At 26.1% G+C, this 15,545-nt stretch overlaps 1 protein-coding gene across 2 annotated transcripts; it reads right to left on the bottom strand.

Moving 5' to 3' along the window:
- Positions 1 to 169: 169 nt before the first annotated feature.
- On the bottom strand, positions 170 to 7,037 carry LOC109798902 (sulfate transporter 2.1). 2 transcript variants are annotated; one of them, XM_083071420.1, is made up of 13 exons: positions 6,993 to 7,037; positions 6,861 to 6,923; positions 6,192 to 6,240; positions 5,875 to 6,082; positions 5,552 to 5,726; positions 4,954 to 5,019; positions 4,638 to 4,868; positions 4,198 to 4,324; positions 3,344 to 3,630; positions 1,489 to 1,682; positions 1,281 to 1,369; positions 917 to 993; positions 170 to 545 (listed from the first exon to the last, which is right to left on the bottom strand). In XM_083071420.1, exons 1-13 carry the CDS (start codon positions 7,020 to 7,022, stop codon positions 420 to 422), a joined length of 1,722 nt encoding a protein of 573 aa, XP_082927546.1. In that variant the 5' UTR covers positions 7,023 to 7,037; the 3' UTR covers positions 170 to 419. The 2 variants fall into 2 exon arrangements, with proteins under 2 accessions (XP_082927546.1, XP_020214927.1); XM_020359338.3 differs by lacking the exon at positions 6,993 to 7,037 and having other exon boundaries at positions 6,446 to 6,920.
- Positions 7,038 to 15,545: the final 8,508 nt, after the last annotated feature.

Consider the following 15,545-nt stretch of genomic DNA (forward strand, 5'->3'; position numbering starts at 1 on the left):
TTTGTATTTTTAAAATATTTTATAAAACATATTTGTACCATTATCATTTTTTTTTATTAAAAACCATGCTATTAAAAGGTAATGAATTAATAGATTCAGTAGCTTTCAACTTAAAAATCTTCCACCAATAGTGACCGAAAGTATTATCCAGTAATTTTACACAGGGCACTTCAAATTGGTATTTATATATTAAGCAAGCACACATGTATAGATGAACAGAAAGTCACAGCATCTCCAACACAAGATGACTTATTCTAGTGTCCCGTTTCGTACACAAAGTACTTGGGACTGGAAATACAAGCTAGCACTGTTATGATTTTCCACAAATAGATATTACATGGTATATATTTTTATTCTCCCACACATGACACATGACACATGAAACATGAAACTGAGGCGTTAACCATATATAGTTGGAATTAGCAGCGGGTCTTGCAGGCAATAGCTTCTTGAACAGTGAGAAAGACTCTGCCACCGATTTTGCCAACAAAGTTGGACACCTTTAGTTTGTGTATGACTTGCCACCTAGGGTTCGCAATCGCTAACTGAGAATCAACAAAACAAAACGCACTATCTCAACAGGTACGCACAATAGCATAGAGATATATACAAATACAAATTATTTATGTAATTAACTAGCTTTAATTAATTGATAGCCACGTACATTTACAAAAAAAAAAAAAGTTGGTTTAGTCATCATTTTGTTTCTGGACTTGTGTCAATTTTTCACATCCATACTTTTTTGGGTTAACATGATATATTACACTTTTATCATAAATTTACTATATTTATATTAATAGAAATGCACCTAATTAACAACTCATCATTAGTTTATGATTCTTTTTAGGTAAGCGATAGAAGCAACCACTATATTGGTTACATATATACCTTAATGTTTAAAACAAAAAGAAGTTACCTGTTTTCCACGTGAAGACAAACTCTTATGCAGTTCCTCTAGAGAAGCAATACCAGAGGTGTCAATGTTCACCAAATCTATCGCAAGAGAACATCGTGAATCAATAACAATAATAATAAATAATTTTTTTTAATAACCACATAACTATCTTACCAGCAGTCTTATATATATTTTCTAATAAGATACATTGGTAGAATCAATTTTGAAAGAATTGATTCTTTTTTATTAATAAAGTAGAATTACATGCAATTACAATATAAATAAACTATGTATTATATAGTAAAGTAAAAGGTGCAATAAATTCTATTAATTTTCATTTTCTTTTCCTCTACATAGTTTAATAACGAGAGTCAGAAACCCTTACTGGAGGTGTCAAGAATTACGAGTTGAATGGTGCTTCTTGAATTTCCCTTGTCATCTTCTGACTCTTCCTCAGTCACCCATTTGATGATCCTTGAAACCAAAATTGAAGATTAGATCATTCATGTTTCTCACATTAATTTAAAATTTAATCGATCTTTCCCAGTTCCCACTATGGAAGTACTTAATTATTAATTGTATGTAGCAAATACCTTTCTCTAACGAAACTGGCATTTGCAAAGCAAAGCAACGCAGACTTGACTCGTATTATCATAACACCAGGAATCTTAACAGCCATAGGATACTGATACACATCGCAGAACAAATCAGTTCCTGGAAGTTTTCCTAGAGTTTCTGTGCCAGGTCGAATTGATATCAGAATGATCTTTGAAAAAGATATCACCACCTGCGAATTAAGAGAATATAATGGATTATTCATCTCTAATATCTTACATAATATCCTTTAATCCTAAGCAATAGTTTTCTTTTCACTGATGGCAACTGTGGAATGTTAATTAATAATTTGTCGACGAATTTTTGTATGTAACTGTTACTTCCAAAAGAGAAAAGGACTACTCTATCTATGCCGTATGGAACAAAGAAACAATTTGACCTAATATATGGGCTAATACCTTTAAGTGTTAGTGATTTGTTTGAAAATTTATTATATTAAAGATCTCAGTCAAGTGATTGCAACCCTAGCTTGGAATATCATTCCATATAGAGAATTTATTAGGTGCCTTTAATTTTCAAGATAAATATATCCCAACCAGAGACAATATGCAGTTTTTCAACGGTGCACATTCATTCTGCATCACACTTAGTGCCAAATAAGTGGGTCCACTGAAGTGTTGGGGCATAATGCTTAATTTATAATGGAGAAGTTAGGCTTTGGACCATGCCATCACCGATTATTATTATGAATACTAGAATTTCTTATTTTGGCTAAAATACATACTCTTAAACAGTACAACTAATAATAAGTTTCGAGCTATCCACTCATAGTGAGTGTCACTGCCATCACATATAGAACTGTTGAAATATTATTGCGTTTCATAATGTTCAACAGTAAATCCGAGTTTGGGTGCCCTCACAACTATATATATATATGTGTGTGTAATTTATACCTAAGTTATCATTTATATGTAATTTATTGTCTTATTACTTACCTCATCATAACAATTATCTTAAAGTACCCACCATTTTTAAGTACATAAGAAATTATGTGAATCATTATATGACGGATTGTTTAACTTAATTTAATGTAGAATAAGTTTGACAAACACATAATTTATTATTTTGGATGGCACAAACATTACAAACGCAATGTTGCGCAAAGATGCTGATGTTGATTCTTCAAGAATATAGTAATCAATTTTAAATAATTGAGAGCGCTCTTTCAATGTATATATATATATATACTACATAAGTATAGAAGTGCTTAATGCTTATCACTAGCCATATACATTGTGACGTTCTTAAAACAGTAACAGTAGCGGCAAGCTGTAAACCAGTAAACCCCATTATAACAAGGATAGCAGCAAAATCTGACATCATTTATATATAGTTGTAAAAAAAGTGTAAAACGTTAAATATTCTAAAAGCAAGAGGCAATTGCATATATAGTCTCCTCCTCTTCAATTCTTTTAAAAAGAATTTTATATATAAATCATTTTTTTTGCATAAAGATCATACTTCTTTCGGATTTTTCGTATAATTAACTATCAAAATGTCTTCTAAATTCATCTATTTCGGGTGAATAAGAGTATTTTTTAGGAAACTAATAACTAGTTCCTCAAAATACAGACATAAATTTGAGAGCTCCCGACTAATATTTTTTCATACTCGACTAGAACCCTTTATTGTATGTTTAAAAGATAAGGGTATTTTTGAAAATATTATATGCTCTCAGTTAGTTATAAATTCGTCTAAGATTGAAAATTAAAAACATGTTTATTATTTTATTTTAAATAACCATTGATAATTAATGTAAAAAAATTTTGAATGCTCTGAATTCCAATTGGTTGGGAGTGAAGTGATTTCAGAAGTGAGAGTGTGAATGATTACCGCCACTAGCAGACCAATTTCCACAGAAGCAAACAGTACTCCAAAGAAGGCACCAATGCAAGCAAGAAAGTCGATCTTATCAACCTTCCAAATTTTGTAAGCTTCAGAGACATCAATGAGTCCTGGAAGAGCAGAGAGGATGACAGAAGCAAGAATAGCTGTTGGAGTATAATACAAGAGCTTTGTCAAAAACTGCAATGAGATCAACACTGTGATGCCCATCACAATGTTTGACACTAAAGTTTCACACCCAGCAGCATAATTAACCGCAGTGCGGGAGAACGAACCTGCATGCCACAACATCAATTATTAAACATAAATAACATTAATTAAAATAATTTTGTGTTTTGGTGGCCCTTTGCCAAAATCATTTTCTCTCAAAAGTATTCTTAGTTTATTTTTCCAATAAGAAGAGGTCAAAGGAGGAGAACGTCATGGATTCAATTCGATTATTTAATGATTTTGGATTTTTATTTCTTTATAGTTTGGTATATTAATTGCTCTTATGCTTTCCAAAAGTAATTTAGGAAAGTGGTCATAAAAGATTGGAAAGATACTGAAAGAAAGACAGTAAAATTTAACTTACGTGTTTGTAACAGAATAGCATCGTAATTATAAATTCTTTTGGAATATTGTCTTTGACTAATGATGTATGAATACTCTCTCTATATATATACTTTCAAACACTTGTCTTTATTTTTTTTTCTTCTTTTATCACATGATATTAATTATCTATATTATACTTATTTTTTTTTCATTTGAAAATAAATAATCTTACAACTCCAATTTTGTTATTTTCACTTCTGTATTAGTTGAGAATCATGTATATACTTGAAAAAAGAATTATTCTATACCAGTTGCAACGTAGCAGGAGGTAAAAGATCCTATGATGTTTGTGAAACCTATTGACATCATCTCCTTGTTTCCATCAAGTTGGTATCCTTTGATGGATGCAAAAGATCGTCCAACAGCAATGGATTCCTATCATGGGTAAAGCACCAACTTGTATCAACATGAAATGGAAAATAAACAAAAATAAAAGGAAATATGGTCACCTTTTACCTTCTTTCATTTTTTATTAAAAAAATTGTGTTATTTTAATTGTATAAATTTAGTTCAATAATTTAACATCTAATGTTTAATAAAAATATTGATATGAAAATATTTTAGCACATATTCACATAAACATTTCTATTAGTTATTATGTGTTAAGTTAACAAATGATTAACATTATACCATTAATATAATGTAGGAACCAAATTAATCAAAATTAGAATTATAATGAGCTACTCACAGTGAGGGCAACGACAGCAACCACTAGTGCAATTTTAGCCACTTCTCCAATGTAGGGGTTATTGAAGTCTAACTGATGGATGGAGCTTGGATTCAATCCCCCTTTCACATGTTTCACAATTTTAACTCCATTTTTATCAGCTCTTGTCAAAAACACAATTAGAGTTGACAGAATAACAGATACAAGAGGAGCGATTGATGCCAACCAGAACAACTTCTTCTTCCTTTTACCCTGGAATTATTAGGACATATTTCAAACTAGAAATTAGAAAAAGCCAGAAAGAATTGGTTAGAGCTAGTTCAGTTATATCTCTCACCAGAAATTTCGTCGTTAGGATGAAGACCAAGAACGAGCATCCGAGGATCAAATTTCGAGGGTTCCACTGCAATTCAACACATATGCTAGCATTAATATTATGAAACTATATTTAATTAGTTCTTCATTGAAAATTTTAATAATTTCATTTCTTGTGTTGTGCCTTTAATTTGGAAGCTTGGACAGATGAAATTATAATGACAGCATTATGGTAAAGCTTATTAACTTTAATAAAATATAACCATTTAAAAGTTTTACCAAAAAATTACTTCGATGCCTAATAAATGGAAGTGATGGTTTATTTTGTAGAAATATTTTTTTTAAGAGAAGTATAATGATTTCGTGCAACGAAAATTTACACTCTATATGATATCATTTATTTTAAGTTTAAATTCTCTTAAATTTATTTTTAGTGACCTCGTATTAATAGAGATTTTATAAGTGTTTATAATTTCATATTTATCCTTTTGTTTCAAATGTGTACCAAAATTAACTGGTCCCAAAAGTTCAAAATTATCTTCAGTGTTAGTTCCCCACCAGCTCCAAATTTATAGGGGATAAGAAAAAGTAAAGAGATATATGGAAAGTAGTATATATACAGGATTATGAACTGCTTCCCAGACAGCTTTGATGACAGAGACTATGTCGGTTTTGGTGGTAAAATGGGTGATTCCTAAGAGTCCTTTCAACTGCTGAAGCCCAATCACAATGGCTGCTCCTGCCACAAATCCAACTATTGCAGCATGGGATAGGAAATCCACAAGGAACCCCAACCTGTTCATTACAAACGGAAACAAATAAATCAGCCATTCTGTAAATTAAATCACTACTACTATATATACTAGTTAGTTACCTTAAATATGTTAAAAGTATAAAAATAATAATGAAATGAACAATTATATGGTATATACTAATTGTTCACCTGAAGAGTCCGAATGAAGCTTGAAAGATACCAGCAAGGAGAGTTGCAAGCAAAATGAGCTTTGTATAACCCACTGGATCAGCTGCAGGGTCTATTAATTTCTGAACCATTGATGATAACAGCAGAGAAACCACAGCTACAGGACCAATTGCTATTTCTCTTGAAGTTCCCATTACAGCATAGATAAGCGGTGGTACCACACTTGTATCTAAATGGATAATTTTATTACACATATTAGTAACCAATATCAACTACTAAATTTATTATGAAATAAATTTGATTGTAATAATAAGTAGGGAAAAATTAAAACGGCTTACAAAGTCCATATTGAGGATCAAGATGTGCTAAGGTGGCATAACCAATGCTCTGCAATGAAAATTGAAAACAACACACAATAAGCAGAAGTAGTGTTATATCAATTGCTAGTGGTAGATTAGCTAAGAATCATAAATACTTATAGAAGAAAAAAATAAGAACAAAAAATAAAATAAGTTTTTCTATGCACATATATATAGAAGCTCTCTCATATAAATCAAGAAGTTTGTCCAAACAGACCCGAATGTGTGTATACCTGGGGAATACAGAGACTAGCAATAGTGAGGCCTGCAAGAAGATCTTTCCTGAACTTGGTAGCAGTGTAGTTTCTGCCCCAAGAAAATATAGGAAAAATCAGCTGCAGAAGTGAAAGGAGGAGTGTGGTGCAGGGTTGATCAGTGAGAGAGGAAAACTTTTGTTGAAAGTGAGAAATGGTTTTCCTGAGAGAATCTGCAACCACACGGCATGGACTTGGGGGCTCAGGAGCGTTAAGAACCCACTGAGACCTTACATCCTGCTCCTGCGGATTCTTCTCAATGTCCACCTGCATGTGCATATCATTTTCCAATGATTTGCAGGTTTCCATAGCTGAAGAAGCCATGTTGAAGTGTTTGGGAGAACTTTGTCTCGTCCAATATTTTCTCACTACACTCTCATCAGAACTTACTTACCTGTGCTGTCAATGGAAGATGTCGAGCTGAAGGACTTGGCGTTAGAAAGCACCTTATATAGACCTACAACAAAGCATTGCTTCACATTTCACACCAAATAAAATACTATATAATATTAAGAGATGAACTAACATGGGGATCATCGAGTAAAGTTGGACACATTTCACATTAATTAAACACTCTTAATGCCACCAGAATAAGAGTTTCTCACTTTCACATTTGAAAATAAAATTTTCACGACAGAACGCTTAAACCAACAATATCAGACTATTTTAATTTGACCAATTAATGGTTATAATTTTGAGTATTAATTATACGATTATGTTAAATACTTAAAAGAAAGAGTTTTTTCCCATACAATAATCTTAGGCTGTCGAGCAAATGATTGTCTCCTATGTAAGTATACTAAAAAAAAATCAATGAAGTAATTAAATGAAATATTACTTAACTTTTAAGAAAGTTGAGATAATCATTAAACATATTTTCAAAAGTTTCTTAAGAATAGCTTGTTTTTACAAAATTGATTTAATTAGGAATGCAATGTTGTTTATTCTAAATGTCATCGATGTTCTAAGACGAAATTTGAATTTATAATATAGTTGATATTTATATGTCCATTGAGATGTGTGAATTATTTCTTATTTTCTTTCGAAAGGGAAAAGATGGACAAAACACTGAATAATATATATATATATATATATATATATATATATATATATATATATATATATATATATATGAGAATAATATTATAGTATTATCAAAATTTTATCTTTAAAGTGTATTTCTTGATTGAAAGAAGTAAAATTTATGTAAAATTAAAATGTATTTCAACATTGTAATTTAGTGTTTGCAAAATTTATTCTATTAATAATAAAAATAAAAAAATGAATTATTAAAGTTATTTTTGTTCTAATCCTCCATGCTTTCTAATTATTTCCTTCTGTCCTTATTATAAAATACTTTTAATCAAATTATATAGACTAATGCAAGTAGTTATGTTAGATGATATATTGAGTTTATAAAATAAAATTATAATTTACTAATTTTATCCTTTTTATTTATCATTAAATTTTCATAAAAGATAAAAATATATCAAAGTTTATGCACTAATATCAACAAAAATGATAAATGTTAATTGGAGAGAGCTTAAGAAGTGAGAGAAAAATACACATATTCTCATAATTTTTAATAAGAAAAAATAATTTAATATTTTTTAAAGAAATATAAGATACTTTATAAAAAGAACTAAATATTTATTATAAATTATCTTATAATAAGAATATTTAGTTTTTTTAATCAAAGCGAAATCAGTTTGAGCGAGGTTGCTTCACTCATTTTATTATTATTTTATTATTATTATTATTATTATTATTATTTGAATCAATAGATGTGCAATTAGGCATGTATAACTCCAATTAAGTTTTAGCTGTTTCACTCTTTTGGATGTTTAGAGACAATTATTTGTTTAAGTTTGGAGTTGGGGTGGCCCAATCTGATCAATTATTTGAATTTTGATTGTTATAGTTATTTATGTGATCTTTAATTATACATATTGCTACTAAAAAAAATATTGAAAAAAATTGCAAAAAAATATACAAGAAATTAAGATCGTTTATATACTCGTACTTATAACTTCATTACAACTCAAATAAAATCTCTTGACGTCATTATAAAAAAATTATCATATAAGAATATAATATATTTATCATTAAAAATTATTTTTAATTATATAATATATACAATATATGTTGGTATATTATTAAAAAAATATATATATTATAATGACATATGTTGTTAAATTTCATTCAAAATCAATATTAAAATTATATATAACTATATATCAAATAGTTATATATCTATATATAATATATTTATAATGACATTTTTTATATGTTACTATATGTAACATATTTTGTAGTATGTATATGGATTTCAATATTTTTGATAACTTGATACATAATTTTAGAATCTAGTCAAACTATTGATATAAAAGATAAAAATATTAATGTGAATAGTAAATTAACAACAATTTATGCAAATGAGAATGACCAAAACACTAAATTATGTAAGAAGTTTTTGTTTCTTTAATTTTTTATACGATCAAATCATGCAAGGAGTTGGAAAGGGAATTCACTTTGTATTCACTATAGTTAAATATAGTGTTACTTTAAATTATTATAAAAGATAATTTTGATACGAGTAGTAAAATGGATAGGACTTGTTAGACTAGCTTGAATCAGTCCGAAAAATTATAAGGCTTAAATTTTAAATTTTAAGTTTAAAATAAATATATATTTTTTTAATTTAATCCGATAAAATTTATGTGGATTCAAATCAGACAAGTCCGTTTTTTTTTAATTTTAATATTTTATATTTTACTTATTATTAAAAATTTAAAAAGAAATATCAATAACCTAAAATATTGATAAGTCTAAAGCACTGAAATAAATAACATAACTATGTCAAATAATCAATCTTTTAGCCTAGCTTTATAGTCTTACACACAGCCCTCTCTTTTTTCTTCCACGATAGTGTTGTTTGGGAATTGCGTGTCGTAGACTAAGGTTTGCTACAACCCTACAAGCTTGCAATTCCCATTCTCAATTATTATTTTTTACATTGAATTAATCTAATTCTAAGCCATCAAATTTTTTTATTCTTTAAATTTTACAATATTAATTTTACATATTTAACTCAAGAAGGATGAAATTAAAAGTTATAAACTTACATTTGGTACGAATATAATTTGATCAAAATATATAACTTGATTTTGCAACATATATTTGATCAAATTTTGTAAATTGTTTTGATTTCAGACCGAATATAATTTTATGTTTCGAAGCAAAATCTTATGGAAGTCACTTAATTATTATAAATTTTAATGATATTTAATTTTTATTATGTAGACTGTTTTGATTTGATTGCAAACATAATTTTTCTTATTAATTTAAGATATTTAAGTTATGTATATTCAATTTTAACTCAATTGGCCCTTAATGCATTTTGTAGTATTAGAGTGGAAGAAATGATTTATTTTCATTTCATTAGTAGACTTAATTAGAAATTTTTTATTTTTTATTTTAGGAAATAAATAAGAGAAATTAAAGATCAAATAAATTAAGAAAAAGAGGCCAAATGACATATGAGTCATTAAATTAATTATAAAAAAAAGCATGAGCCCAAAAACACAACTCACTTGTAAAAAATGACAAACAAGGATTAACGATACCAGGTTGATTTTTTGAGACATCATGTTATTTTATGATCTAGCTCTTTAATGTGTTTAATAAAAAAAAAGGTGAGAAATAAAATAAAAAATAGAAAATAAATAAATAAATAAAAATAAATAAGAAATAAAGTGAAAGTTTAATTATTTAGTTGAAGAGAAATAAGCGTGATCATAAATAAATAAATAGAGTAAAAAATAATAATAATAAAATAAATTTTATTTTAATCAATTAAATAAAAAAATTACATAGCTAATTAAATAATATTTTAAAATAAAATAAATAACTAATAAGTAAATAATTATAAAAAGTTTCATTCAAATGAAAATTTTTCGTATTCAAATAAAAAGTTTTGAAATAAACGTAATCGAATAATAAAATATTTATTTAATCGAATGAAATAAATGTAATCAAATAACATGAATTCGATTGCGAGTGACATGTATTTGAATACAATACAATTGTGAGTAAGATGTATTCGAATACGATACAATTTCAGTATAAAAAATCAATTTATTGGATTGTGAGTTACATATATTTGAATATAATACGAATTCAACTGTCCAATGTTTATATCTGCACAAATTTGTAAAGAAATAATTTTTTTTTTTTAAGGGATTCACTCCTTTTTATTTTTTGACTTGACAAATTTCATTGATACTAAACAAAGTGACATTTTTATTTCTCATCTATTTCATTGATCTCCCTTTAATTTTTTCGCTATTTAAATCATACAAAACACAATGCAAGAGATTTATGGATACAAGAAAGACGAAAATGATGGAAAACTTGCATCTATTTAAGATTGACTTATGGAGTTTTTTTTTATATTTTTATCTTCTCTATTTATGTTTTTGTTTATTTTTTATATTTTTTTATGTCTGGCTAGTTAAATTTCTTTTTATTGTAGTTAATTAGGTCAATTTTAATATAATTTTTGGATTTGAATTGGATTGTAGATTAAAGAGATTTTATTTCTTAATTTTTTTCGTTAATGTTATTTATATTTATTACTTTTTAAACTTGATCAACTTAATTTATAGGAACTTTTATCTAAATTGCTTCATGGATGTATACTAAAAACATAAATAAACTTTGTAATCTTTTAGACTAAAAATAGTCTACTTTCTATTGATAGAAATTTTCTCTCAAAAGGTTTATTGCTTTTCTAATCTCAATTAAAAAATTAGGATTTTTAATTAAAAATAAAAAATAAAACTTTTGACCTAATTCAAACTAAAAATAAAAAATCAAACCGTGCTTTAAATCAACTGAACACTGAAAAGGTGTAGAGAACAAATCCTGCATTAGCATAATTAAAAATAAGAAAGTTTAAAGCAAGATGATTAGAGTATAAAGTAGGCATTTTCAAATGAAGAGTCCACTCAAACTTCATCTCCACCATAACTCACCATATCAAGAACATATCATTTTTTTAAAATATTTTTTTAATTTTTAATTTTTTACTTTACATTTTAATTTCTATAATTTAAAATAAATATTTTTAGTATTTATATTTATCTATTTTAATCTTTTTAGTACTAATAATTTATGATAGATCTTTTTAGTCCTATATTGATAATTTTTTAATCATTCTAGTTCTTATAGTGAATTATTTTTTTTTTTAATGTTGTCTATTTTATGTTGACACGGTAAAAATTATTAATTTGTGAGGATAAAAACATAGATGTCCTAATAATAAGTGTTAAAAGTAAAGATATAAAAGAGACATGGAGTGTCAAAAAACTTTTAAAATAACTACAATAAAATAAATTTGACATTAAATATACAAAATTGAATTAATAATTTTATCACGTCAATATAAAAAAGACAATGTTACAAAAAAAATTAACAATATGACTAAAAAGATTCAAAAACTGCAAATATAAAAACTAAAATAATTTATCTTAAATTATAAAGACTAGAAAAGATTGAAAAAGATAAGTATAGGAATTAAAAGATCCATTTTAAACTATAGCTAGAGACTAAAAGGTAAAGTAAGTAAAATTATAAAAACTAAAAAATTGTTTTGACCTTTTTTATTACAAAAATGATATATATATATATATATATATATGAAATGACATTTCATGATTAACAGGTAGAGAGCCAATAATATGACAAAGATTGTCAAAACAAACTAGTCACTTAATGGTTAATCAAAATTTAGTAATATCCAATTTGACATAGAATTTTACTTGTCTAATTAAATGTTAGTAAAGACTCACCAAAATTTTTTTACTTTAACACTAAAATATCTCTTTAAATAAAATTATAAGAAATGATATACATAGTGGCATACAAATATCTATATAAATATAATATATGTAGGTATTATTTTATTTAACATATAATTACAATCAATCTTAGTGTTGATTTTAAATAAAATTCAATAACATATACTGTGTCTCACTATAATTTATACCAGTGTTTTAAAATTTGGTTTGGACCAGTTGAACCAGAAATTAGTGGTCTAGTCGGTATGAGCCTTGAATTGGGATCAGTTATGCATTTGACTCATTTTAAATCAGAATGAATCGGTCAATTTTCCAGTTCAACTAATGAACAGGTGGATCAAACTGGTTCAACCACAAACTTTTTTTTAACAAACCACAAACCACAAAAATAACAATCGAAATTGAATGCTGTTAATTAAAGAACAAAAAATCTTATCAAACATAATAATGACTACTTATTCTAATGTATTTGTTTATAATATATAAAACTTAAATAATTTTTTATAGTATATTATTAATTTTAATTATATATTTAATAATGTCATATCTATATAGATATTACATATATTATTTTGTGATATCAATTGCAAGTTTATTATATATGTACATATTATTTATATTTTTAATTTGTATTAATATACAATTTAACATGTAATCTTTTTATATATTTTTTTATACAAAATAAAAATAAAGATAATTTTAAATAAGATGGAAATTGAAATTTAAAATAGGATATGAATTTATTGAAATTTATAAGTATAACATAAATATTTATTTTAAAAAATTAATAAAAGTCAGGTCATGTGGTTAAATTAATGACCTACTGGTTCAACCTTTAACCCACTGACCTAATACCCTAATCGGTTTGATGACCAATCCATTTTTAAAACTATGATTTATATTTATCCATTTTAACAACATATCAACATATATCATATTTACAATGTAGATAAAACTAATTTTTAATGATAAAAATTATTTTATTATATAGCATGTATCACTAAATAACAATATTTTTGGAGTAAAACGAATATATATATATATATATATATATATATATATATATATATATATATATATATATATATATTCATTTCTCTTTTTAGCATCTCTTTCGTCACAATATTAATTTTCATTTTATATTAAATATTGTTATTTATAATGATTCAAAATGAAATTTGTAATGGTTGACCCAAACACAGTTCTCGCTCTTATCACTCTCATGATATTACGTTACGGCCTCATGGATCTCACCTTCGTCATCAGTGTTTTTTTTTTTTTTTAAATTCTCAGGACATTGATATGGAGAGACATCAGGTATGACAGATACTAGAAATCATCCATAAAGGAACGGTTAGTTAATTTATTAGTTTAACCCAATATCTAGTTTTTTTATTTTTTTATTTTTTTATGTTTGTTAAATTGTTACCAAAGAAAAATGTTTTTCAAAAATTAGTTTGTGTTTATGAGTAATATTTTAAAATAGATTTTAAAAAATAATTTTATTTCAATAAAAATTAAGTAATTAAAACATTTTCAAAGTATAAGTATAATATATAATATATATTACATATATTTTTTAAATTTATTCGTTAAATTAACTATATTTAGAAATTTCAATTTATTTACATTATAATTAATTTAGGAAAATTGCAAGACGTAACAAAACTAACAATCAAATTAATTATTAAGATTAGTGTAGTGATTAGATGAGAAAAAATTATAATAATTAAAAGTATGAAGATTATTTTTATAATTTTTCTTATATTTATAAAAAATAAAAATAAAAATAATTAAGAACCGAATTAAACGTGATTATGATTGGTAATCGAAAGAAGCAGAAAGTTAGTGAAATTAAAGTATAGCAGAGTGGAATTATATGATGTGAGAAGTGGTAGTTAGAATTAAGAAATGAAAGCATTATGAAAAGACAATGGGTAAAGGATGATGAAAAGGTAAAATAAAACATTCTCCGTAGAATGTAAGCATTATGTAGAAGTGAGTGATGAATTAAGAATGAGGTAAAGCATCTGACTCTGAGCAACTTGTCTTTGGTCCACTAAAATAGGCGCGCCTACACCAGATCTTTCCGATACATTGAATGTAGACAAGATTTTCAAGACAACACTAAAAGTCTAAAACCCTAACCCCCCACATTGAATCAGAGATTACGAGAAAATGAATGACATGGAAGCCATACAATGTTGCGTAAGGATTACACAGATCACCCCATTTTAATTTCGATACCACATGTCTCCATAAACATATAACTATATTCAATGAGTGCTTTATATTTACAAATATTAATATTAGTAGAAAAATAAATTCTATCATCATTACGACATAATTTATTATTATCAATAATTATTTAATAATAATTATTTTTTTATTTATATTTTATTATATTGGTCACTGAAAATATATTTATATCATATCAAAATTTACTATTAGAAATAATTATTTATTGAAAAAAACTTAAGTCTCGATTAGAGATAAGATAATTAAAGATTATATAAACAAATGATAATTCTTACCTTACAAGTTTATTTTGTATGATTCAAATAGACCTATAACTTACTATTCTAAGTTGGTATCAAATTACTCACCATTATCAAACTCAATAATTTTAAATTTGAGGGATGTATTAGAAAAAATTTAAATCTTACATAAACTATTTTATAAAATATATAAGTAGAGAATACAAATCTTACAATAATTAAAGATAAAATAATTAAAAAATATTTGTACTTATCTTACAAGTCTCGCAATAACTTAAAATAAAATAATTAAAAAATATTATGATGCAATAATTTTTATTGATCATATTAAATACTATTAAAAGTACATTTTGTTGTAATACATATTAAATTATTTTAGATCTACAACGATTCCCGCTAATACAATATTTTAACACCTTTAACATTGGTTGTTTATTCATGTTAAAAGTCACATATAACATCGATTAATTTAATTGATGTAGAAATCTATAAAAATAAAAATAAAAAATTAATGGCAGTGGTGCCACATCCCGAGTCACCGTGAATGCACTTTCTGGCGTATAAAAATGTTGTAATTGGTAGATGTGACATACTACTTTTTCACTAGTGTTTTGGTGAGCCCAAACTCGTTCAATTAACATAGTGGTTTTGCATCTTACATTTACACTTTGTCCAAACCATTTATGCCAAAATTCTTTGAGTTAACAATAATTATACTAC

The sequence above is a fragment of the Cajanus cajan genome, chromosome 3 (genome assembly GCF_000230855.2).
Source record: "Cajanus cajan strain Asha chromosome 3, NIPB_CcT2T_4, whole genome shotgun sequence".
Classification (NCBI taxonomy): Eukaryota; Viridiplantae; Streptophyta; class Magnoliopsida; order Fabales; family Fabaceae; genus Cajanus; species Cajanus cajan.

Coding starts and splice junctions, on each gene's coding strand:
- LOC109798902 (XM_020359338.3), bottom strand. CDS start 6,790: ATGGCTTCTTCAGCTATGGAAACCTGCAAATCATTGGAAAATGATATG. Junction 4,869..4,953: donor TCCTAACGACGAAATTTCTG/GTGAGAGATATA, acceptor TAATAATTCCAG/GGTAAAAGGAAGAAGAAGTT. Junction 4,325..4,637: donor TTGCTGTCGTTGCCCTCACT/GTGAGTAGCTCA, acceptor TACCCATGATAG/GAATCCATTGCTGTTGGACG.